Source organism: Macaca nemestrina, chromosome 4 (genome assembly GCF_043159975.1).
Source record: "Macaca nemestrina isolate mMacNem1 chromosome 4, mMacNem.hap1, whole genome shotgun sequence".
Taxonomy (NCBI): domain Eukaryota; kingdom Metazoa; phylum Chordata; class Mammalia; order Primates; family Cercopithecidae; genus Macaca; species Macaca nemestrina.
In genome coordinates, this window is record NC_092128.1 from 29,499,509 (window position 1) to 29,524,565 (window position 25,057).

The 25,057-nt window shown below is 40.1% G+C and overlaps 1 protein-coding gene across 10 annotated transcripts in view; it reads right to left on the reverse strand.

Moving 5' to 3' along the window:
• The window catches only part of LOC105471403 (nuclear respiratory factor 1), a 149,643-nt gene that overhangs the window by 84,154 nt on the left and 40,432 nt on the right, over positions 1 to 25,057 (reverse strand). For 6 of the 10 annotated variants that reach the window (XM_024789577.2, XM_011723889.2, XM_024789576.2 and 3 more), the window contains 2 exons: positions 17,806 to 18,037; positions 5,343 to 5,457 (listed from right to left, as the gene is read on the reverse strand). In XM_024789577.2, coding sequence (XP_024645345.1) covers positions 5,343 to 5,457; positions 17,806 to 18,028 — 338 coding nt within the window. In that variant the 5' untranslated portion in view covers positions 18,029 to 18,037. Of the gene's footprint in view, positions 1 to 5,342; positions 5,458 to 17,805; positions 18,038 to 20,876; positions 20,992 to 25,057 lie in introns of all 10 variants that reach the window. The other 4 variants (XM_011723890.2, XM_071094513.1, XM_071094512.1 and 1 more) reach the window with 2 other exon arrangements.

Here is a 25,057-nt window from a genome sequence, read left to right on the forward strand (position 1 = left end):
CCTACTAAAAATACAAAAACATTAGCCAGGCTTGGTGGCACATGCCTGTAATCCTAGATTCTTGGGAGTCTGAGGCATGAGAATTGCTTGAATCCAAGAGGTGGAGGTTGCAGTGAACCAAGATGGTGCCACTGCACTCCAGCCTGGGCAACAGAGTGAGACTTTGCCTCAAAAAAAAAAATTACAACCAAGATGTGCTCTTACAAAATTTATTATATCATCTCCACGCTTAATAAAAGGGGCTCAAATGATTTGCTTTTACTACCTTTTATTGATATTGTTTATATCTCATTGAGATAATTTTATCTAAAAGTACTACAAGCATACCTAGTTTTATTGTGCTTTGTTACTTTGTGTTTCACAGACACTGTGGGATCTTTCTTTAAAACAAAGGTTTGTGGCAACCCTATGTCAAGCAAGTTCATCAGCGCCATTTTCCTAACAGCATGTGCTCACTGCATGTCTCTGTGTCACATTTTGGTAACCCTAGTAACATTTCAAACTCTTCCATTATGATTATAATCTGTTATAGTGATCTGTGATCAGTGATCTTTGATGTTACTATTTTAATTGTTTTGGGACACCACAAACAGTGCCCAACAAAAGACAGCAAACTTTACCGATAAATGTGTGTGTTCTGAATGCCCCACTGATCAACTGTTTCCTGCCTCTCTCCCTCTCCTCAGGCCTTCCTGTTCCCTGAGACACAGTATTGAAATTACGCCAACTGATAACCCTATAATGGCCTCTAAGTGTTCAAGTTTCAGGAAGAGTCGCACATCTCTCACTTTTAATCAAAAGCTAGACAAGACTAAGCTTAGTGAGGAAGGCATGTCGAAAGCCAAGACAGGCTGACAGCAACACCGCTTATGCCAAACAGTTGGCCGTGTTGTTAATGCAAAGGAAAGTCCTTGAGAGAAATTACAAGTGCTACTCCAATGAACACACAAATGATAAGAAAGCAAAACAGTTTTATTGCTGATATGGAGAAAGTTTTAGTGGTCTGGATAAAAGATCATACCAGCCACAACAATCCCATAGGCCAAAGTCTAACGCAGAGCAAAGCCCTGACTGTTTCAGAGGTTGGTTCATGAGGTTCAAGGAAAGAAGCCATCTCCAATACATAAAAGTACAAAGTGAAGCTGCAAGTGCTGATGTAGAAGCTGGAGCAAGTTATCCAGATGATTTAGCTAAGTGGTTACACTAAACAACAGATTTTCAATGTAGACAAAACAGCCTTCTATTGGAAGAAGATACCATCTAGGACTTTCCTAGCTAGAGAGAAGTCGATGCCAGGTTTCAAAGCTTCAAAGGACAGGCTGACTCTCTTGTTAGGGCCTAATGCAGCTAGTGACTTTAGGGTCCTTTAAAAATCATGCTAAATCTATTCTGCCTGTCCTCTGTAAACAGAATAATAAACCCTGGATGGCAGTACATCTGTTTACAGCATGGTTTATGGACTATTTTAAGCCCACTGTTGAGACCCACTGCTCAGAAAAAAAAAGATTCCTTTCAAACTATTGTTGCACATTGACAATGCACCTAGTCACCCAAGAGCTCTAACGGAGATGTACAAAGAGATTAATGCTGTTTTCATGCCTGCTAAGACAACATCCATTCTGCAGCCCATGGATCAAGGAGTCATTTCAACATTCAGGTCTTATTAAGTAAGAAATACATTTTGAAAGGATACAGCTGCTATAATGATTCCTCTGATGGATCTGGGTAAAATAAATTGAAAACTTTCTAGAATGGATTCACCATTCAAGATGCCATTAAGAGTACTTGTAATTCATCTACAAGTACATGGGAGGAGGTCAAATTATCAACATTAATGGAAGTTTGGAAGAACTTGATTCCAAGCCTCATGCATGACTTTAAGGAGTTCAACACTTCAGTGGAGGAAGTAACTGCAGATGTAGTAGAAACAGGAAAAGAACCAGAATTAAAAGTGGACCCTGAAAATGGGACTGAATTGCTACAATATCATGATAAAATTTGAAGGGATGAGAGGTGCTTCTTATTGATGAGCAAAGAAAGCAGTTTCCTGAGATGAAATCTACTCCTGATGAAGATGCTATGAATACTGTTGAAATGACAATAAAAGATTTAGAATATGACACAAACTGAATTGATGAAGCAGCAGCAGAGTTTGAGGGGATTAATTTTCCAATTTTGAAAGTTTTACTGTGGGTAAAATGCTATCAAACAGCATCACATGTTACAGAGAAATCATTCATGAAAGAAAGAGTCAATCCATACAGCAAAATTTGTTGTCTTATTTTTAAGAAATTGCCACAGCCACCCCAACCGTCAGCAACAATTACCCTGATCAGTCAGCAGTCATCAACTCCGAGGTAAGACCCTCAGCCAGCAATGCGACGATGACTCACTCACTGAAGGCTCAGATGAGCATTAGCATCTTTTAGCGATTAAGTGTTTTAGTGGTCAGGCCCAGTGGCTCACGCCTGTAATTCCAGCACTTTGGGAGGTTGAGGCGGGAGGATTGCTTGAGCCCAGAGGTTTAAGCCCAGTCTGGGTAACATAGTGAGACCCTGTCTTCACAAAAAGAAGAAAAAATTTGCCAGGTATGGTGACATGCACCTATTGTCCCAGCTACTTGGGAGGCTAAGTGAGAGGATCACTTGAGCCCAGGAGATGGAGGCTGCAGTGAGCCATGATCGCACCACTGCACTCTAGCCTGGACAAGAGAGCTAGAATTTGTTCTCCAAAAAAAAAAAAAAAAAGCATTTTAAAATTATGGTATGTACATTGCTTTTTTTAGACATAATACCACTGCAACACTTAACAGAGTATAGTGTTAACATAACTTTTTTATGCATTGAGAAACCAAAAAATTTCTGTGACTTATTGTGCTACTTGCTTTATTGTAGTGGTCTGGAACCAAACCTGCAATATCTCCAAGGTATACCTATGCTTTTAAAACGTTGTAGCTTCAGATTTTCATTGTGATATAAACAATTATTCTCAGTCCTACAGTATTTCACAAGTGAGGATGAAATGAAAACAGTTTTTTTTTAAGATGGAGTCTCACTCTGTCACCTAGGCTAGAGTGCAGTGGTGCAATCTTGGCTCACTGCAGCCTCCGCCTCCTGGGTTAAAGCTATTCTCCTGCCTCAGCCTCCCGACTAGCTGGGATTGTAGGCGCCTGTCACCATGCCTGGCTAATATTTTGTATTTTTAGTAGAGATGGGGTTTCACCATGTTGGCCGAGCTGGTCTTGAACTCCCGACCTCAGGTGATCTGCCCACCTTGGCCTCCCAAAGTGCTGGGATTATAGGCGTGAGCCACCGTGCCCAGCCGAAAACGGCTTAAAAAAATTATTTTACTTTAAGTTCCGGGATACATGTAGAGAATGTGCAGGTTTGTTACAAAGGTATACATATGCCATGGTGGTCTGCTGTACCCATCAACCCAAAAACAGCTTTTTAAAACATAGTAACAATGGATGAAACAGAAACACAGCCTCTTCCCTCTGAAATCATGGGAGATGATTTCAAAGTTCTACATTTCAGAATTCTGAAATGTGTGAGCAAAGGACCACTTATCAAACAAGAAATCTGATGGAATGCCTTGAAACAATGGTTTATATTCACTGTCTCTAATTCCCCTCTCTCTATTCTCCCTTAAAGCTATTCCAATCTTTTCACCCTTACCGCTCCTTTGAATACTCTTGTCAAGTTCAATCGTGAACTCCATGTTACTAAATCTAATGGTCAGTTGGCATCTTTTTCAGCCTGTCAGAAGCATTTGATAGCTGATCACATGCTCTCCTTCCTGACATACTTTTTGTACCTGGTTTCCAGGATACCACTCTCTTGGTTTGTTTCCTGACTCACTGGTTGCTTCTTAGACTCTTTTGCTGGCTCCTTTCATCTCTCTAACCTCCAAAAGGTGGAGCGCTTCAGGCCTCAGTCCGTACTCCCTCCCTAAGTGACCTCATCCAGTCTCCTAGTTCTAAATACTACTTATATGCTTATATCATCTTCAACTAAGGCCTCTCATTTGAATTCCAGACTCATATATCCAACTGCTTATTTTGTATCTCCACTTAATGGTTAGAGGCATCACAAACTTACCAGGTCCAAAACCAAATTCCTGATTCTGTCTCACCCTCACTGTCATGCTTGCTCCCTCTCCAGTAAATGCCATCGCAATCCTTCTAGTAATCGGACCAAAAATCACCCTGCACTCCTTTTTCTCTCGCACACTCCACGTCAATGAATCATGATGAGTTGACTTTTGAAATACATCTAGAACCTGATCACTTCTTACTACCCATGCTGCTGCCATGTTGATTTTAAGACACTATCATTTCTGGCCTAGATTACTATAATCACCACCTAATTGGTCTCCCTGATTCCATTCTTGTATCCTCAGATTCTATTCTCAACACCGTAGCCTGAGTGATTCTTTAAAAATGTAAGTAAGATGATACCATTGCTCTGGTCAAAAACCTACACTGACATCTCATCTCACTCAGAGTAAGAGTCAAGCCCCTGATATTGGACTATAAGATCTCCTAGGCCAGGTGCAGTGACCCACACCTGTAATCCCAGCATTTTGGGGATGAGGCACAAGGACTGCTTGAGGCCAGGAGTCCCAGACCAGCCTAGACAACATAGCAGGACCGCATCTATCAAAAAAAAAAAAAAAAAAAAAGATCTCCTGGAGTGGCTCTTCTCTACTACTCCGAACATCTTCTCATATCTCCCTGGCTGTTCCTCAAAAACAACTACCACGTTCACACTTTGGGGTCTTTGTTCTTGATACTCCCCCTGCCTGAGATGTTCTTCCCCTCAGTATCAACGTGTGTGCTCTTTCAGCGTCTTCAAGTCTCTGTTCAAAGGCTGCCTTATCAAAAAGCATTTCCCAGACCATCCTCATAAAAGAGAAAAATGACTATATCCCCCACCTCCTGACTTTTCTATTTTCCTTACTCCACTGTATTTTTTTTCCCATTGCACTTATCATCACCTGACATATTGCATATCGTTTTTTTTCTTTCCCCCTTCTAGCAGGATACAAGCTCTTTAAAGCAACTTGTTTTGTTCACTCTTCTATGCCCAATGTCTACAACAATGGCTTGCACATAGCAGGCATACAACTTTTCTGAATGGATTAATGTGATATTACATATCTGTTAAATCATATTTCTTTGTTTTCATGTATTTAATTTTGTAAGAATACTTTTAAGTCTACATCTGTCATCAAGGAATCAAATCAAGCATCCTTGACAAACCTAACCATATATGTTCTAAGTCTGTCATTCACAGGAAGTATTTGAGGAATAGTAATAATATGGATAAGGGAGCCCTCACCGAAGCAAACGTGTTTGTTGCCTCTTCCGGATAGATGGATTAGACTCAAATACATGAGGCCGTTTCCGTTTCTTTCCTGTTGCCACAGCAGCAGCAGCGGCCATTCCCACAGGACCTGAAATAATAACGTATGTGCTGAGATTAGGCAGCTGCCTGTAAACTGTTCAAGACAGAAACAATTAAAGGTACAAAAAAGGTAGCACTGCGTTCCCAATATGTTGTCAGTAAATATAGAATGGTCCTGATATTATCAATATACTTCACTATTGTTTAACATGATTCATATTGTGATTTACCAATAAAACATATAATGAATCTTGTAAAAAAGCAAATGATTTACACCTCCCCACCACACACCAGTTTGAATTTTGTATAATGTTGTTTTTGTTTGGCTTTGTTTTGCCAGCATGCCCATACTGTTAAGGCAATATTCTTAGAGGTGCTAGGAAAAATTGCAGCACTAAGAGGAAAAGCTTGCCAAAATTGAAAAAATTTACAGATTTTACTTCTATCCCTGTGTCCCTGTTTCCATTACTCCAAGACACTGCCAAGTTAAGGAAGTTGGAGATAATCACTCACATTTGGAACTCCAACAACACCTAAAGGAGTATCTGAATGAATACCATCGTAATTGAAAAAATTTTCTTGTATATCTGGGAATTGTGCCAAAAATGGAGATGTTCAACACAAGGTCAATTTGATGAAGGCATTCTGGCAGAAAAGAGATAACTTTCCCACTCTGAGAAAATGTTAATAAAAGTTAGTCTGGCTTGCCCTGAAACTAATGTATAATGTCTTGTTTTGTCTTTTCAAGGGTAGATGGCGGGTAGACTCTAAGGAACTGTTGAAGTCTCTGATTCCTGGGACCTCAACATATCAAAGACAATCTTTTTTAAAAGGCATGTTACCTTTATCTTTATTTGTGAATCTTGTAAAAGGCTTAAATAAAAATTAAATTTAATTGCTCATCTGTATATTGGCATATATATTCTAAGTGGCTCAAATAAAATAAGCCTCCCTTTCTACATGTTGTTAGTAATATAATCAGCCTGACTTAAATAAACCCCTCTAAAGAACCTCAAAGCAAATAAAAAATAAACGACTGCTTTTTACCTTTCTTTCCATCATAAATAGCTGTTATGGAAAAAATTTTATTGCTGCGTTTCCCAACATTTTATTTATTTTTCAAAATTGTGGTAAGAACACTCAACATATTATCTACTCTCTTAAAATGTAAAGTGTACAATACATCATTGCTAACTATAAGCCCAATGTTATACGGCTATCTAGAACTTATTCCCCTTGCATCACTGAAGAGCAACTCCCCATCTGTCCCTCACCCCAGATCCTGGCAACCACCATTCTCCTCTGTTTCTACGACTATTTTAGATACCTTCTATAAGTACAATCATGCAGTGTGTGTCTTTCTATGACTGGTTTGTTTCACTTATCATAATGTCCCCAAGGTTGAACCACGTTGTCACATATGACAGCATTCTCTTGTGTTTTTAAGGGTGAATAATGTTCCATTGTACATGCAGATCACAATTGCTTTAGCCATTCATCCACCAATGGGCATTTAGGCTATTTTCACATCTTGCTATTGTAAATAACACAACAATGAACAAGGAAGTGCAGATATCTCTTTGGGGTCCTGATTTTAATTCCCTTGGATAAATACCCAGAAGTGAGACGCTAGGATCATATATGGCAATTCTAGTTTTAATTTTTTGGAGGAATCTCCATGCTGTTTTCCATAGTGGCTGGACCACTGTACATTCCCAACAGTATATAAGGGTTCCAGTTGCTCTATGACCTCACTGCCACCAGTTATCTTTTATATTTTTGATGACAGTTGAGCATCTAACCTGTTGGTGATTTTATGTCTTCTTTACAGAGATGTCTATTCGAGTCCCTTGCCCATTTTTTATATTGAGTTATTTGGTTTCTTGCAGCTGAGTTGTAGGAGTCCAATATTTTATTATAAAAACTTCCAAACATATGTGCAAAGTTGAATTTTAACATCTTATTATACATATCTATCCATCTTTCTATCCATTCATCAACTCACATTGAGGTTTTTTTAATGTGTTTCAAAGCAAACTGCGAATATCAGTATGATCCCCCTAAATACTTCAGCAGGTACAGCATCAGCTAGAGTTCGATATTTTACAATTTTTTTCTTTTGAGGTAAAATTTGCATATAATGAAGTGTACAAATCCAAGTATACATTCAATAAATTTTAAAAATGTATATACTCATGAAACTCAAGATCTAGCCAGGTGCAGTGGCTCATGCCTGTAATCCCAGCACTTTGGGAGGCTGAGGCGGGAGGATCACCTGAGGTCAGGAGTTTGAGACCAGCTTGACCAAGATGGTGAAACTCCATCTCCACTAAAAATACAAAATTAGCTGGGCATGGTGGCGCATGCCTGTAGTCCCAGCTACTTGGGAGGCTGGGGCAGGAAAATCGCTTGAATCTGGGAGGCGGAGGTTGCAGTGAGCCAAGATCACACCACTGCACTCCAGCCTGGGTGAAAGAGCAAGACTCCGTATCAAAAAAAGAAAGAGGAGTAGGGGAGGGCAAGAGAGGGGCAGAGTGAGACCCTATCTCTAATATATAAATAAATACCTTTAAAAATGAAAATTTGAAAAAATTATAATTTCTACAATAAACTAGTATATTTTATAAAGTCAGAGTTAAGAAGAATTCCTTAAACAAAATCCCAAAAGGATAAACCATAAGATAAAAGATTAATAAATTTCACAATAATATAAATAAGAACCTTCATGAACAAAAAAATAAAATAAATGGGGTGGGCAACAAACTGGGAGAAAATAATTACATATTATTTTTATGTATGCATAAAAATGCATACTGCAACCTCCGCCTCCCAGATTACATAATATGTAATATTAAATGTAATATTAAAATAATTACATATTACATATTATTGGGAAAGGAATGCAAAATATATATCAGTAATTTTTACAAATTGATATGAAAAAAGACCAAAAAAATGAGTTGGAAAATGGGCAAAGGTATAAACAGGAAATAGGCAAATAAAGAAAACTGAGAAGTCAATGAAGATCTAAAATGGTGCTCTACTTTGTCTTACTGCACTGGCTGGAACCTCTAGCTCAAAAATGCAAATTAAACCAACACTGAGACGCCATTTCATACCTACCAGATTGGCAAAAATGAAAAAGACTGGTAACGCCAATGGTGAGAATGAGAAGCAACAGGCACTACAGCACACTGCTTGTGGGGATGTAAATGAACACGATTTGGAAAGACATTTAGCAATATCTAGTAAAGTTGAAAATGGACATCTTTGGCCCTCCAATTCCCCTCCTGGGTATATCCTCCAGTAGTACTTTTCAAGCTACAGCTAGTGTGACCTTTCAGTGGCTCATGAGTGTTGTTTTTTTTTTTTTTTTTTTGAGACTGAGTTTCACTCTTGTTGCTCAGGCTGGGGTGCAATGGCACGATCTCGGCTCACCGCTACCTCCGCCTCCCAGGTTCAAGCAATTCTCCTGCCTCAGCCTCCCTGGTAGCTGGGATTATAGGCATGTGCCACCACGCCCAGCTAATTTTGTATTTTTAGTAGAGGCGAGGTTTCTCCATGTTGGTCAGGCTGCTCTCGAACTCCCAATCTGAGGTGATCCACCCGCCTCGGCCTCCCAAAGTGCTGGGATTACAGGCGTGAGCCACCGTGCCCGGTCGAGTGCATTTTTTTCTAATAAAATAGAACAGAGCAGAACACATCACAGAGTATATAATTTGCAGTAGGGGTATTACCTCATTAAAAATTGTAGTTTTGGCTATATGTGTATTCATTTATTTTGGGTCACAATGTAAAATGCATTACTGTGGTACATTGTCAAAATAGAAAAAATTACAAACAACCTGAGTATCTACCAATATATGAAATATTCAGGCTGGATGCCGTGGCTCACGCCTGTAATTCCAACACTTTGGGAGGCTGGGGTGGGCGGATCACTTGAGGTTCAAGACTAGCATGGCCAACATGGTAAAACCCCATCTCTACTAAAAATACAAAAATTAACCAGGCATGGTGGTGTGTGCTTGCAGTTCCAGCTACTCAGGAGGTTGAGGCAGGATAATTGCTTGAACCCAGGAGGCAGAGGTTGCAGTGAGCTGAGACCACGCCACTGCACTCCAGCCAGGGCAGCAGAGTGAAACTCCATCTCAAAAAAACAACAACAACGGAGAAAGAAATATTCAGATAATGAATGGAACACCAAATAACAGTTAAAATAAAAACAGCCACATTATTAACATGGATGAATCTCAAAAAAATGTTGAATGAGATAAACATATTACAGAAACATAGTATCACAGTGATACCATTAATATAAAATTTAACACATGCAAAACAATGCTAAGTATTGTTTAATCATACAGACACATAATAGCAAATATAGACAAATGCAAGAGAATGACAAAGACCAAACCTAGAATACTGGTTACCCCAGTGGAGGGAGGGAGGGAAGGGAGCAGGATTAGAAAGAGTTCCACTGAAAATTTCAACCACATCTGTACTTTTTATTTCTTTTCTTTTTTTTTTTGAGACGGAATCTCACTCTGTCGCCCAGGCTGGAGTGCAGTGGCGCAATCTCAGCTCACTGCAAACTCTGCCTCCCGGGTTCACATCATTCTCCTGCCTCAGCCTCCCGAATAGCTGGGACTACAGGCGCCCGCCACCACGCCTCGCTAATTTTTTTGTATTTTTAGTAGACGGGGTTTCATCGTGTTTGCCAGGATGGTCTTGATCTCCTGACCTGGTGATCCGCCTGCCTCGGCCTCCCAAAGTGCTGGGATTACAGGCATGAGCCATCGCACCCAGCCTGTACTTTTTATTTCTTAAAAAACAATTTGATGCAAACATGTGAAAGCAGTAATAACTGAAAAGCTGGGCAGTGGGTGCACATGCATTCGTTACGTCAACCTTGATACCTCTCTGTATGATTCAAATATTCAAGTATTTTCTACTTGCTGGACAATTTACCAAAACTATCACTCTCAAGATACTAATGTCTATAGACCATGTGAATCTTTCTCCACTTCTTTATTACCCTATCTCTTATCATTTCAAAGAAAATGAAATAATAAATCCAATTTTGTTTAAAAAGAAGTCCTCTAGGGCTAGGCCCAGTGGCTCACGTCTGTAATCCCAACACTTTGGGAGGCCAAGGCAGGAGGATCGCTTGAGCCCTGGAGTTCAAGACCAGCACTGGACAACATGGCAAAACGGCATGTCTGCAAAAAATTTAAAAATTAGCTGGGCATGGTGGCATGCACCTGTCCAGGAGGCTGAGGTGGGAGGATCACCTGAGTCCAAGGAGGTTGAGGCTGCAGTAAGTCATGATTGTACCACTGCACTCCAGTCTGGGCAACAGAGTGAAACCCTGTCCCAAAAAACAACAACAAAAACCAACATACTGGTGATTGATACTAAAAGAGGTCAACCAACTTGAGATATTGTTGTTTTATTACTTGAAGATTTCATTTAGTTGCACTACTTATAAACTTTTTTTTTCTTGAAAATCAACAATAATCAGAGGCTGTCTGCTGCAGAGAATTAGAAGTGTTTCTGAGGGGCAACACAATATAGTAAATGGTCATTTACCTTTTCTGGGTCACCTTTCAGATATGATGAATGCTACAGACCAGCTCCTCAGAAAAATTCCCAAGCTGGTTAAGTAGAGTTGGGATTCCAACCCAGGAAGCCTGATTCCAGAGCCTGGGCAGGTAAGCACTGTGCTCTGCTGCCTCTCAAAATTCCTTACCACACACAGCCCCTAGGCCCTGGGTGGTCTGACTAATGCCTGCCTCACAAGGCTCCAACCACACTGGCTTCCTTCCCATTTCCCATCTGCAAGTCCTTGCTTTCAATGTTTCTCAGTCTGAAATGCAATCCCCTTTGCTGACACCTAACTGCCTGTCAGTCACAACCTGCCTCCTCAGAGAAGCCTTCCCAGACCACCCAAACTAGCAGCAATCTGCTGTCCTTCTCTCTCCATTACCTTCTCTCATTATTTTACTCAGAAGATCCAATGCTTTCTCAAATTATTTTACTTTATTATTGGTAGCCCTCCCCCACCACTGGATGAAAGCTCCTTCAGAAACAAACTCTTTTTCTCCCCCCAATAAGCCTTTTGCACTCCTTAGAAGCAAACTCTTGCCCGCCTTGTTCATAGTATCTACATAGGTTACATATATGCACTATACATTATAATTCCTCAATAATTGAATATTAAATGATCAAATGGTAAGTCATTCCTACCAGCTGTATCTCACTTTCCGCATGTGCCACACAAAAAGTCAAATTAAAGTCTTTTTCCTGGTCTTAACACTATGACAAAGCGGTACAGTAATACAGCAAAGCCATGTCTCAAAAGCATCTTCCTTCATAGAAAAGCAGTGGACCTGGATTCATGATGTTAAGATGCCCTCTGCTGGAACACATGAGCATTTCACAAAATATATTTTACAAACATTTCATGTGTTTTGCCACTAAGACTTATTTTTAAATTCACCACTCCAGAAACACACAGTGGACAGTAACTGACAGTAGTAAGGGTGTTCGTCATTGCATCTGTCTTCCTCTTCTTAAATACAGCATATATTCAAAACATGTAGTATTTTGGCCATTCTTCATCATTAATTTCTTGTCCAGCTTTTCTAAATACCTTCTAAGATCAATATCTAATATCATACCCATTCAGGCATGGTTTATATGAAGTCTTTTCACCATGGTGCTAAAAGTTCAATGTAAATAGGAGAGTGAATGATATAAAATGTAGCCCAGCTTTAAGTAATTTAGTAGCCCAGAAAATCTCAAAACCTTAAATTGGATTAAGATGATCCAGGATTGCTAGTGCCCTCAGGCATCTGGCAGAAGCAAACAAAAATCCTCTCTAGAGGAAGATAACATTATACTAGACCCCAAATTATTTCTAGAAATAATTTTCCAAACACAGCATCCAGCATTCATTGAACTATAACAGTACACCAAGAAAACAGCCAATGTGAACAAGAAATGACATTAACAACATGTAACAGAAACAGACTCATTGGGACTTGAGAGAATTACCAGGTAAATTATAAAATTATTTGCTTAAAAGAAATGTTTTTCCACTATTGGAAACTGTTCAGTGAAAATCTGGGAGGAAACACACACACACACACACACACACACACACACACACACACACAAGAAATTCTAAAACTGGAGGGAAAAAAATGGTTAGTTTTGGTTAAACTACTAACAATTACCAAAATTAATAAGGCAATGAACAGATTTAAAAGCACCTTAATAAATAAAGAAAAAACAAAGAAAAGAGAACATAAAAAAGGCACGTTAAACACTGCTGATATGGTTTGGCTGTGTCCCCACCCAAATCTCATCTTGAATTGTACTCTCATCATTCCCGCATGTTGTGGGAGGAAGCTGGTGGGAGGTAACTGAATCAGGAGGGCAGGTCTTTCCAGTGCTGTTCTTGTGATAGTGAGTAAGTCTCATGAGATCTGGGGGTTTAAAAAAGAGGAATTCCCCTGCACAAGCTCTCTCACTCTTTGCCTGCTGTTATCCGTGTAAGACATGACTTGCTCCTCCTTGCCTTCTGCCATGATTGTGAGGCCTCCCCAGCCACATAGATCTGTGAGTCCACTGAAACCTCTTTTTCGTCCCAGTCTTGAGTATGTCTTTATCAGCAGTGTGAAAATGGACTAATACAGTAAATTGGTGCTAGGAATGGGGTGCTGCTGAAAAGATACCTAAAAATGTGGAAGCGACTTTGGGACAGGCAGGGGTTCAAACAGTTTGGAGGGCTCAGTATAAGACAGGAAAATGTGGGAAAGTTTGGAACTTCCTAGAGACTTGCTGAATGGCTTTGCCCAAAATGCTGATAGTGATATGGACAATAAAGTCCAGGTTGATGTGGTCTCAGGTGGAAATGAGAAATTTGTTGGGAACTGGAACAAAGGTGACTCTTGTTATTTTCAGCAAAGAGACTGGTGGCATTTTGCCCCTGCCCTAGAGATCTGTGGAACTTTGAACTTGAGAAAGACGATTTAGGCCGGGCGCGGTGGCTCAAGCCTGTAATCTCAGCACTTTGGGAGGCCGAGACTGGTGGATCACGAGGTCAGGAGATCGAGACCATCCTGGCTAACACGGTGAAACCCCGTCTCTACTAAAAAATACAAAAAACTAGCCGGGCGAGGCGGCGGGTGCCTGTAGTCCCAGCTACTCAGGAGACTGAGGCAGGAGAATGGCGTGAACCCGGGAGGCGGAGCTTGCAGTGAGCTGAGATCCAGCCACTGCACTCCAGCCTGGGCGACAGAGCAAGACTCCGTCTCAAAAAAAAAAAAAAAAAAAGACGATTTAGGGTATCTGGCAGAAGAAATTTCTAAGCAGCAAAGCATTCAAGAGGTGACTTGGGTGCTGTTAAAGGCATTCAGTTTTATAAGGGAAGGAAAACATGAAAGCTCAGAAAATTTGCAGCCTGACAATGCCATAGAAAAGAAAATCCCATTTTCTGAGGCGAAATTCAAGCTGGATGCAGAAATTTGCATAAGTAACAAGGAGATGAATGTTAATCCCCAAGACAATGGAAAAAATGTTTCCAGAGCATGTCAGAGGTCTTCATGGCAGCCCCTCCCATCACAGGCCTGGATACCTAGGAGGTTTCAAGGGCTGGGCCCAGGGTCCCTGTGCTGTGTGCAGCCTAGGGGCTTGGTGCTTTGCATCCTAGCTGCTCAGCTGTGGCTGAAAGGGGCTGACACAGAGCTCGGGCCATGGCTTCAGGGGCTGCAAGCCCCAAGTCTTGGCAGCTTCCACAAAGGTGTTGAGCCTGCAAGTGTACAGAAGTCAAGGACTGGAGTTTAGGAACCTATGCCTGGATTTCAGAGATGTATGAAAATGCCTGGATATGCAGGGCAGAAGTTTGCTGCAGGGGTGGGGCCCTCATGGAGAACCTCTGCTTGGGCAGTGTGAAAGGGAAATGTGGGGTTGGGTTGGAGACCCCACACAGAGTCCCTTCTGGAGCGCTGCCTAGTGGAGCTGTGAGAAGAGGGCCACTGTCCTCCAGCCCCCAGAACAGTAGATCCACCGACAGCTTGCATTGTTTGCCTGGAAAAGCCACACACACTCAACACTAGCCCATTAAAGTAGTTAAGAGGGAGGCTGTATCCTGCAAAGCTACAGGGGTCAGAGCTGTCCAAGACCATGGGACCCCACCTCTTGCATCAGCATGACCTGGATGTGAGACATGGAATCAAAGGAGATCATTTTGGAGCTTTAAGATTTGACTGCCCTGCTGGATTCTGGACTTGCATGGGTCCTGTAGCCCTTTTGTTTGGCCAATTTCTCCCATTTGAAATGGCTGTATTTGTCTAATCCCTGTACCCCCACTGCCATCTAGGAAGTAACTAACTTGCTTTTGATTTTACAGGCTCATAGGCAGAAGGGACTTGCCTTGTCTCAGATGAGACTTCAGACTGTGGACTTTTAAGTTAATGCTGAAATGAGTTAAGACTCTGGGGGACTGTTGGGAAGGCATGATTGGTTTTGAAATGTGAGGACATGAAATTTAGGAGGGGCCGGGGCGGAATGATATGGTTTGGCTCTATGTCCCCACTCAAATCTCATCTTGAATTATACTCCCATAATTCCCACATGTTGTGGGAAGGACCCGGTGGGAGGTAATTGAATCATGGGGGCAGATCTTTCTCATGCTGTTCTTGTGATAGTGAATAAGTCTCACAAGATCTGATGGTTTTAAAAGGAGGAGTTCCCCTGCACAAGCTCTCTCTCTTTTTGCCTGCTGCCATTCATGCAAGACGTGACTTGCTCTTCCTTGCCTTCCACCATGATTGTGAGGCCTCCCCAGCCAGGTGGAACTGTAAGTCCATTAAAACCTCTTTCTTCCCAGTCATGGGTATCTCTTATCAGCAGCGTGAAAACGGACTAATACAATAGCTAAAGAAGAAAATCACAAGTTGAAAGACAGAAGAAACTACACAGAAAGATGATACATACAGAACAGATAGTAACAGACATACAAGTGAGGAAGACTAACATAAGTAACTGGAGCCATGGAATGAAAAGAGATGGAATGCAGCAGAAGCAAAATCTAGTGGCTAAAATGTCCCAGAATTGATGACATTGGTCCACATAGTCAAGATGTACAAAAAAATCCTAAACAGAATAAATAAATAGAAATCAGAGCCAAATACATCACAAAAACTAAAGAGAAAAATCAGTTGGGTGGGGAGAGGGGGCAGGCTATGTGGGAGATAATCTTTGAAAGACTAGCAGTTAGAATGAAATAGCTGAATTCTCAATAGCAACAATGGAATCCAGAAGACAGCAGAACAGTACCTTTCAACATGAGGAAAGAATAACCACCAAGCTAGAATTCCATACTCAGTGAAAACATCCTTCAAGGTTGAAGTTTAAGTAAAAACATTCATAGACAAGCAAAAATAGAACTTGCTACTAGCAGATCCATGCTAATGCAAATACTAAATGGTGTTTTTAGGCGGAAGAAAAACCATCTCAGGAGACCAGTTGGAGATGCAGGAAAAAAAATGAATATTATTTATTAAATAAAAATATTGTTGGCTAGATGCGGTGGCTCACGCCTATAATCCCAGCACTCTGGGAGGCCAAGGTGGGTGGATCACCTGAGGTCAGGAGTTCAAGACCCGCCTGGCCAACAGGGTGAAACCCCATCTCTACTAAAAACACAAAAATTAGCTGGGCATGGTGGCACACACCTGTAATCCCAGCTACTCGGGAGGCTGAGACAGGAGAGTTGCTCCAACCCAGGAGGCAGAGGTTGCAGTGAGCCAAGACTGTGCCATTGCCCTCCAGCCTGGGTGACAGAGTGAGACTCCATCTCAAAAAAAAAAAAAAAAATTGTCTTGTGGTGTTTAAAATACAGTTGCCCCTTCAAACTCTCGTGAAATTGGTTCCAGCACCTTGATGTGCAGATGCTCAAGTCCCTGAAATAAAATGATGTAGCATTTGCACATAACCTATGCACGTCCTTCTGTATCATCTCTAGGTTACTAATGCTAATATTATAATACCTAATACAATGTAAATACTATATAAATAGTTGTTATATTATATTGGCCTTTTATTTGTATTATTTTTAATTGTTATATTGTTACTTTTAATTTTTTTTCCTAATACTTTTGATTCAAAATTGGTTGAATATACAGATGTGGAATCCACAGTAAAGAGAGCCAACTGTACACCAAACGACAATAATAGCATATAGGATGGGCGCATGAAGTGCAAGTGTTCTAAGAAATTTGTATTATCCCTGTAGAGAGGTTAAAAGTTTCAAGTACATACAACTTTTTGCTTTTCCTTTTTTTTCAACTGGACACAAGGCTCTCACTCTGTTACTCAGGCTGTAGTGCAGTGGTGTAATCATAGCTCACTGCACCCTCTAACACCTGGGCTCAAGCGATCAGTCATCCCACCACAGCCTCCTAAGTAGTTGGGACTAGGGAGCACATCACCACACCCAGCTAATTTTTTTTTTTGGTAGAGATGGGATCGCACTACATTGCCCAGGCTGGTCTCAAACTCCTGGGCTAAAGTGATCCTCCCACCTTGGCCTCCCAAAGTGCTGGGATTACAGGTGTGAGCCACTGAGCCTAGTCAACATAAGACATTGATAAATAAAGGATGTATGCTATAATTTCTACAGGTATTGATAATAGTAAAAGCTTATAACTTTCAAACTAACAAGAAAAGAAATGAAAAAATAGAAAATTTTCAATCACTACAAAAGAAAACGCCAAGAGAAAAGTAAACAGAACAGGTAGGGCAAAGAGAAAGCATATAGAAAAGAAGGTAAATTTAAATCTAAATATGTGTCAGTGATTCTGTTTAATGTAATTGGAATCAATGCTTCAGTTTAAAGCCAAAACACAGGCAGAATAGATGAAAAAATAAAACCAAAGTCATAACACTGATAGTAAGTGATTCTGGACCTCAAGCCTCAGTACAACACAGGCTCAAGTTATAACTGCAAGGCTTAAAAAAGTTGTGATAAAGGCCAGGCATGGTAACTCACACCTGTAATCCGAGTAATTTAGGAGGCCGAGGCAGAAGGATCGCTTGAGCCCAGGAGTTTGAGGCCAGTCTGCATAACACAGTGAGATTTCTGTGTCTACAAAATATACAAAAATGAGCCAGATGTGGTGGTACGCATCAGCAGTCCCAGCGACTCTGGAGGCTGACTGCGATGGGAGGGTCACTTGAACCCGGAAGATCAAGGCTGCAGTGAATTGTGATTGTGCCGCTGCACTCCAGCCTGGGCAACAGAGCAAGACACTGTCTCCAAAATAAATAAATAAATAAATTAATTAATTAATAAAAATTAAAGAAGAGCTTCTAATCCAAACAACATTACCTGCAGCAGCCAGATGAGCTGTCACCTCATCAGCTGCTGTGGAGTTGAGTATATCTGAGTCATCGTAAGAGGTGTCCTCAGGAGAAGAAGGCGAGTCTTCATCAGCACTTAGCATACTGTGCTCAGTGTAAGTAGCCACATGGACCTGCTGCACTTGCTGGGCCACTGCATGTGCTTCTATGGTAGCCATATGTTCAGTTTGGGTCACTCCGTGCTCCTCCATGAAGTTCTACTGTCAAACAAAAAAGAAAAAGAACAGGATTCAGTGTGTAATATAACACAATGCTTAAACTAAGAGATATTTTCTTCAAGATCAGAGGAACCTTGACAAACTTCCAATTTCGCTACTTACCATGCCATACCAAGTCATAGGAAATGGGAAGCACCACTCAAATGTGACATAAAAATGACAGAGTGGTGTTCCTTATGTGAAACCATTTTGATGGAAATTCGCTGTACTAATTTTATACCTCAGATCACAAAACAACAGATACCCTTAATAATAAAAAGACATTCAAATATAACAATAAAAAGATACTCAAGATACCTCAGTGACTAGCATTTGACCTTGTGGACATAAAAACACTTAGTAAATAAGTGAAATACTTAACATTTTCTCTGTATGTCAAAGACAAATGAGAGTCAACTTTTTTCCCAAAAATTCAAATTGGTCTTTCTGCTTATAAAACTGCTTCTTGAGGGCATGGCAGCACGTGCCTGTAGTCCCAGCACTTTGAGAGGCCCAGGCAGGTGGATCACCTGAGGTCAGGAGTTCGAGACCAGCCTGGCCAACATGGCAAAACCCTGTCTCTATTAAAAATACAAAAAAATTAGCCGGACGTGGTGGCGGGCGCCTGTAATCCCAGCTACTTGGGAGGCTGAGGCAGGAGAAGTACTTGAACCTGGGAAGTAGAGGTTGCAGTGAGCCAAGGTTGTGCCACTGTACTCCAGACTGGGTGACAGAGCAAGACTCGGTCTCAAAAACAAACAAACAAACAAACCCCCTCCCCCTCAAAAACACAAAAAACTGTGCTTCCTTTAAACCCCAAAATGATACAGTAATTAATAAAGCAGTAAAGTTAAAAGTTGGCTCTTCTATCACATTTATAATCTCTACTTCTCCCCACCCCAGAAGTTCATTATTTTTGAAAAATAAATTCGGAGCATACATACATAGATTTAAAATAAAAACAGGTTCATATTATACATATTGTCTTTTTCATATTACAATATATCTGGACATTGTTGCATGTCAAAACATACAGATCTACCATATCTTTTTCAAAGCGCTGCATAATACTTTATTATATCCATGTGTCATAATTTATATAACCAGTCACCTGCTGATCAAATATGCTTCCAAGTTTTTGCTGTTATAAAATAAACATCAATGCAGTATAAAATTTGTCCTTGTATATAAAATTTTACATATTAGTTCCTCAAAAAAAATCAAAAATAGAACTACCACATGATCCAGCTATTCCACTTCTGGATATATATACCCAGAAGAAACTGAAAGTAGGATCTTGAATAGACATCTGTACACCCATGTTCATAGCAGCTTTATTCACAACAGCCAAAACATGGAAGCAACCCAAGTGACCATTGATGAATGCATGGGTAAAAAAAAAAGTGGTATACATGTACCACCTATTACTCAGTCTTAAAAAGGAAGAAAATGCTAATTAGAAAGAGGGGAGTTTCCTCAACCTGATAAAGAACAGCTACAAAAAACCTACTATTAACATCATACTTAATTGTGAAAAACTAGAAGCTTTCCCATTAAGATTATGAAGAAGGCTGGGTGAGGTGGCTCACACCTGTAATCCCAGCACTTTGGGAGGCCAAGGGAGGTGGGTCACCTGAAGTAAGGAGTTCAGGACCAGCCTGGCCAACATGGAAAAACCCTGTCTGTACTAAAAATATAAAAATTAGCCAGGCGTGGTGGTACACATCTGTAATCCAAGCTACTTAGGAGGCTGAGGCAGGAGAATTGCTTGAACCTAGGAGGTAGAGGTTGCAGTGAGCTGAGATTATGCCACTACACTCCAGCCTGGGTGACACAGCAACGGCGGGACTCTGTCTCAAAAAAAAACGTCAGGAAGAAGACAAGGAAATCGCCTCTCACCACTTCTTTTTAACATTGTACTGGAAGTCCTAACCAATGCAATAAGATTTTTTTTTTTTTTTTTTTTTTTGAGACGGAGTCTCGCGCTGTCACCCAGGCTGGGGTGCAGTGGCCGGATCTCAGCTCACTGCAAGCTCCGCCTCCCGGGTTCACGCCATTCTCCTGCCTCCACCTCCCGAGTAGCTGGGACTACAGGCGTCCGCCACCTCGGCCGGCTAGTTTTTTGTATTTTTTAGTAGAGACGGGGTTTCACCGTGTTAACCAGGATGGTCTCGATCTCCTGACCTCGTGATCCGCCCGTCTCGGCCTCCCAAAGTGCTGGGATTACAGGCTTGAGCCACCGCGCCCGGCCTGCAATAAGATTTTTAAAAAAGAAATAAAGGGTACCCTGATTGGGAAGGAAGAAATAGAACTGTCTTTCTTCATAGATGACATGATTGTTGATGTAGAAAATCCAAAATAATCAATAAAAAAAACTCCTGGAACTAGTAAGCGATTACAGCAAGGTTGCAGGGACAAGGTTAATTGTTTTCCTATATACTAGAAATGAATAAGTAGAATCTGAAATTAAATTAAAAACACAATACCATTTACATTTGTACCACCAAAAAGTGAAATACTGAGTAAGGTATAAATCTAACAAAATAGGTACAAGATGTATATGAAAACAAATACAAAACTCTGATGAAAGTAATCAAATAAAAACTAAATAGAGATATTCCATGTTCATGGATAGAAAGACACAATACTGTCAAGATGTCGGTTCTTCCAACCTGATCTCTAGATTCAACATTGTCCCAATCAAAATCCCAGCAAGTTATTTTGTGGATATCAACAAACTGACACTAAAGTTTACATGGAGAGGCAAGAGACCCAGAACAGCCAAAAAAAATATTGAAAGAACAAAATCAGAAGACTGATACCACACAACTTTAAGACTTACCATAAACCTACAGTAATCAAGACAGTCTGGTATTGGTGAAACAACAGAGAAATAGACCAATGTAACAGAAGGGAGAGTCCAGAAATAGACCCACATAAATACAGCCAGTTGATCTCTGAGAAAGGAGCAAAGGCAATACATTAGTTTGGCAAAATTAGTCTTTTCAATGAATGGTACTGGAACAAGTGAACAATCACACACCAAAAAAAAAAAAAAAAAAAAAAAAAAGAAATCTAGACACAGACCTTACACCCTTCACAAGAACTAACACAAAATGGATCATAAACCTAAATGTAAAATGCAAAACCATAAAAGTCCTATAAGATAACATAGGAGAAAATCTAGTTGACCTTGGGTATGGCAATGACTTTTAAGATACAATGCCAAAGGCACAATCCATAAAAGCAAAAAATCGATAAGCTGGACTCCATTAAAACAAGAAACTTCTGCCCTGTGAAAGACACTGCCAAAAGAATCAGAAGACAGGACATAGACAGCGAGGAAATGTTTGTAAAAGATGAATCAGAAGGATTGTTATCCAAAATAAGGAATTCTTAAAACTCAACAATAAGAAAATGAACCCGATTTTAAAAAGGGCAAAACACCTGAAGAGATCTCACCAAAGAAGAAATATAAATGGTAAATAAGCATATGAAAAGATGCTCAACATCATATGTCATGGGAGAATTACAAATTAAAACAATAAGATATCACTACGCATCTATTTAAATATCGAAAACTCGAAAGATTGACAATACCAAACGCTATTGAGGATGTGGAGCAACAGGAACTCTCATTCATTGCTGGTGGGAATGCAACATAGTACAGCCACTTTGGAAGACAGTGTGGTAGTCTGTTATAAAAGTAAACATACTCTTACCATACAATCCAGCAATTATACTCCTTTGTATTTACCCAAAGGAGTTGAAAACTTACATCCACATAAAAACCTGCACATGGATGTTTATAATTTTATTCATAATTGCCCAACCTTGGAAACACCAAAATGTCCTCCTGTAGGTGAATGGATAAACTGTGGTACATCCAGACAACAGAATATCATTCAGCACTAAAAAGAAATGAGCTTTCAAGCTATGAGAAAATGTAGAAGAAGCTTAAATGCATATTGCTAAGTGAAAAAAGCCAATATGAAAAGGCTACACACTTATGATTCCAATCACATAGCCTTCTGGAAAAGCAAAACTATGGGGATGGTAAAAAGATTAGAGGTTACCAAGGATTAGGGGGAAGGGAGGGATGAACAGGCAGAGCACAGAGGATTTTCAGGGCAGTGAAACTACTCTATATGATACAATAATGGTGGATATGAGTTATATATTTGTTCAAATACATAGAACGTAAAATACCATGAAGGAACCCTAATGTAAACTATGGACTTTGGGTAACAACAATGTGTCAATGTGGGCTCAACAATTGGAACCAAATGTACCACTCTGGTGCAGGATGTTGATAGTGGGGGAGCTGTACAAGTGTAAGGGAGAGAAGTATAGTGGAATTATCTGTATCTTCCACTCAATTTTGCTGTAAACTTAAAACTGCTCCAAAAAATAGTCTTATTTAAAACCAGTTTTTTAAAAAAGGAAATTCTGACTCATGCTACAACATGGATCAACCTTGAGGATATTCTGCTCAGTGAAATGAGCCAGCCACAAAAAAGAACAAATACTGTATGATTCTACTTATATGAGGCACCTAGAGTAGTCAAATTCATAGAGACAGAAAGTAGACTAGTAGTTGTCAGGGGCTGGGAGAACAGAGTTTCAGTTTTGCAAGATAAAGACTTCCGGAGATTGGCTGCACAACAGTGTGAATGTACTTAACACTACTGAACCTTATGCCTAAAAATGATTATGATGGTAAATTTATTGTTATGTATATTTTACAACTAACTTTTAAAAATCACCCTATATACCAGTGTAATTTCTGTGCAAAGAAGTGACTAATCTAGCCAGGTGCAGTGGCTCACGCCTGTAATCCCAGCACTTTGGGAGGCCAAGGCAGGCAGATCACGAGGTCAGGAGATCAAGACCATCCTGGCTAACACGGTGAAACCCCGTCTCTACTAAAAAAAAAAAATACAAAAAACTAGCCGGGCGAGGTGGCGGGCGCCTGTAGTCCCAGCTACTTGGGAAGCTGAGGCAGGAGAATGGCGTGAACCCGGGAGGCGGAGCTTGCAGTGAGCTGAGATCCGGCCACTGTACTCCAGCCTGGGCGACAGAGTGAGACTCTGTCTCAAAAAAAAATAATAATAAAAATAAAAAATAAAAAAATAAAAAAATAAAAAAAATTAGCTGGGCATGGTGGCGGGCGCCTGTAGTCCCAGCTACTCAGGAGGCTGAGGCAGGAGATTGGTGTGAACCCGGGAGGTGGAGCTTACAGTGAGCTGAGATGCACCACTGCATTCTAGCCTGGGTGACAGAGCAAAAAATAAACAAACAAATAAAAATAAATTAAAAAAAAAGAAGTGACTAATCTTACAGTAGAATAATATAACCAGCCTTTATTATCTTTATTAAAAATTTTGTATACTATTTGATGATTATTTTTAAAAATAAATTATTTTAAGAATAATAAACTCTTGAAAGTAAATTGCTGGGCCAAAAGGCATACATATTTCAAATTTTGATGTATATTAAAAAGCTGAGTGCTTTAGTTGTACAGTAACACTAATACAAATGTACTCTACTTGTATTAATACAAACCCACACAAACATATACACACATTAAAAATTTGACTATCATGTAACAGTATATAGCACTACACATCTGGAGTTTACCAAAAAATGTCAACCATATAGATATAGAAATATGACCTCTATGGCTACATGTAAAAAGAACATAATTATTTCTTTTCTTATTTTGTCCTACTCTATTATAGAAGCCTTTTTCCATCTTGAGATCTTTTGATTCTAAAATCCTTTGTTCATCTGAGTAACTGCTCTCTTAAACTAATCCTGCTATGTCTTTATTCTTTAGGTGATTTGTTTCTATGTAAATAACCAAATTTTCAGTTTTCTGAGGTCTTTGAAAACATGGTAAAATATGAACATTTGGAAAATCTGGGTAAAGGGTACATAAGAATTCTTTGTACTATTCTTGCAACTTTTTCCAAAGTCTGATATTATGGCAAAATTAGAAAAGAATGTTTAAGCTACCTAATAAGCTACCCTTCCATATCCTGTTTTATGTGAGTTTCAGAATATCCAAGGGAATATATCCTAGCCCCCGGATTTGTACTAATCTAAAACAATTTCACACACTAAGTCACACAATTAAATATATATGAGAGAAAGATACCATTAAAAATGCTATTTTTCCATCCATTTCACTGTTCTTCGAGACAAACTGCTTAGGGCATTTTAGAATTCTGGGTAGTTCAAAATTATTTTTAAATGATTTGGGATTAGATGGCACCTAACTGCTTTTCAAAGGGATTTGCAGGCTATGCACTTGGCATAATGGATTTCAATTCTTTGCTCCAGAATGCAGTTCACAGCATGAATCAATAGGGCTGTCTGCTTCGCAGGCTTGCCATTTCTGCCTAGAGCCTCATCTCTTTCCACCTCTCTCCCTATCCCATTCTTTGGCCTCTCTAACCAATTTTTTTTTTTTTTTTTTGAGACAGAGTCTCACTCTGTTGCCCAGGCTGGAGGGCAGTGGTGTGATCTTGGCTCACTGCAACCTCATTCTCATGCCTCAGCCTCCCAAGTAACTAAGATTACAGGTGCACCACCAAGCCCAGCTGATTTTTGTATTTTTAGCAGAGACAGGGTTTTACCATATTGGCCAGGCTGGTCTCGAACTCCTGACCTCAGGTGATCCACCTACCTCAGTCTCCCAAAGTGCTAGGATTACAGGCATGAGCCACCACGCCCAGCCTCTCTAACCATTTTTATTCAGTACACTCTGTGAAAAGCAAAGGCAAAGGTATTTCTGACTTCTTCGAACTAGAATGGGATACTTATGAATGATACAATGTTTCCATAAAATCAGAAAGGAAGCAGGCTGGTTAATGCCAGATATGACTGATATGTCATATGACATATTGCTGGACATCATCAGACCCCACTCTCCCAAATCAATTTAGTGAAGCATTTTAGCATTCCTCCATGAGGAGTTAGATTCCCTGGATAGCTAAAGTGATGCGAACTGTCAATAGG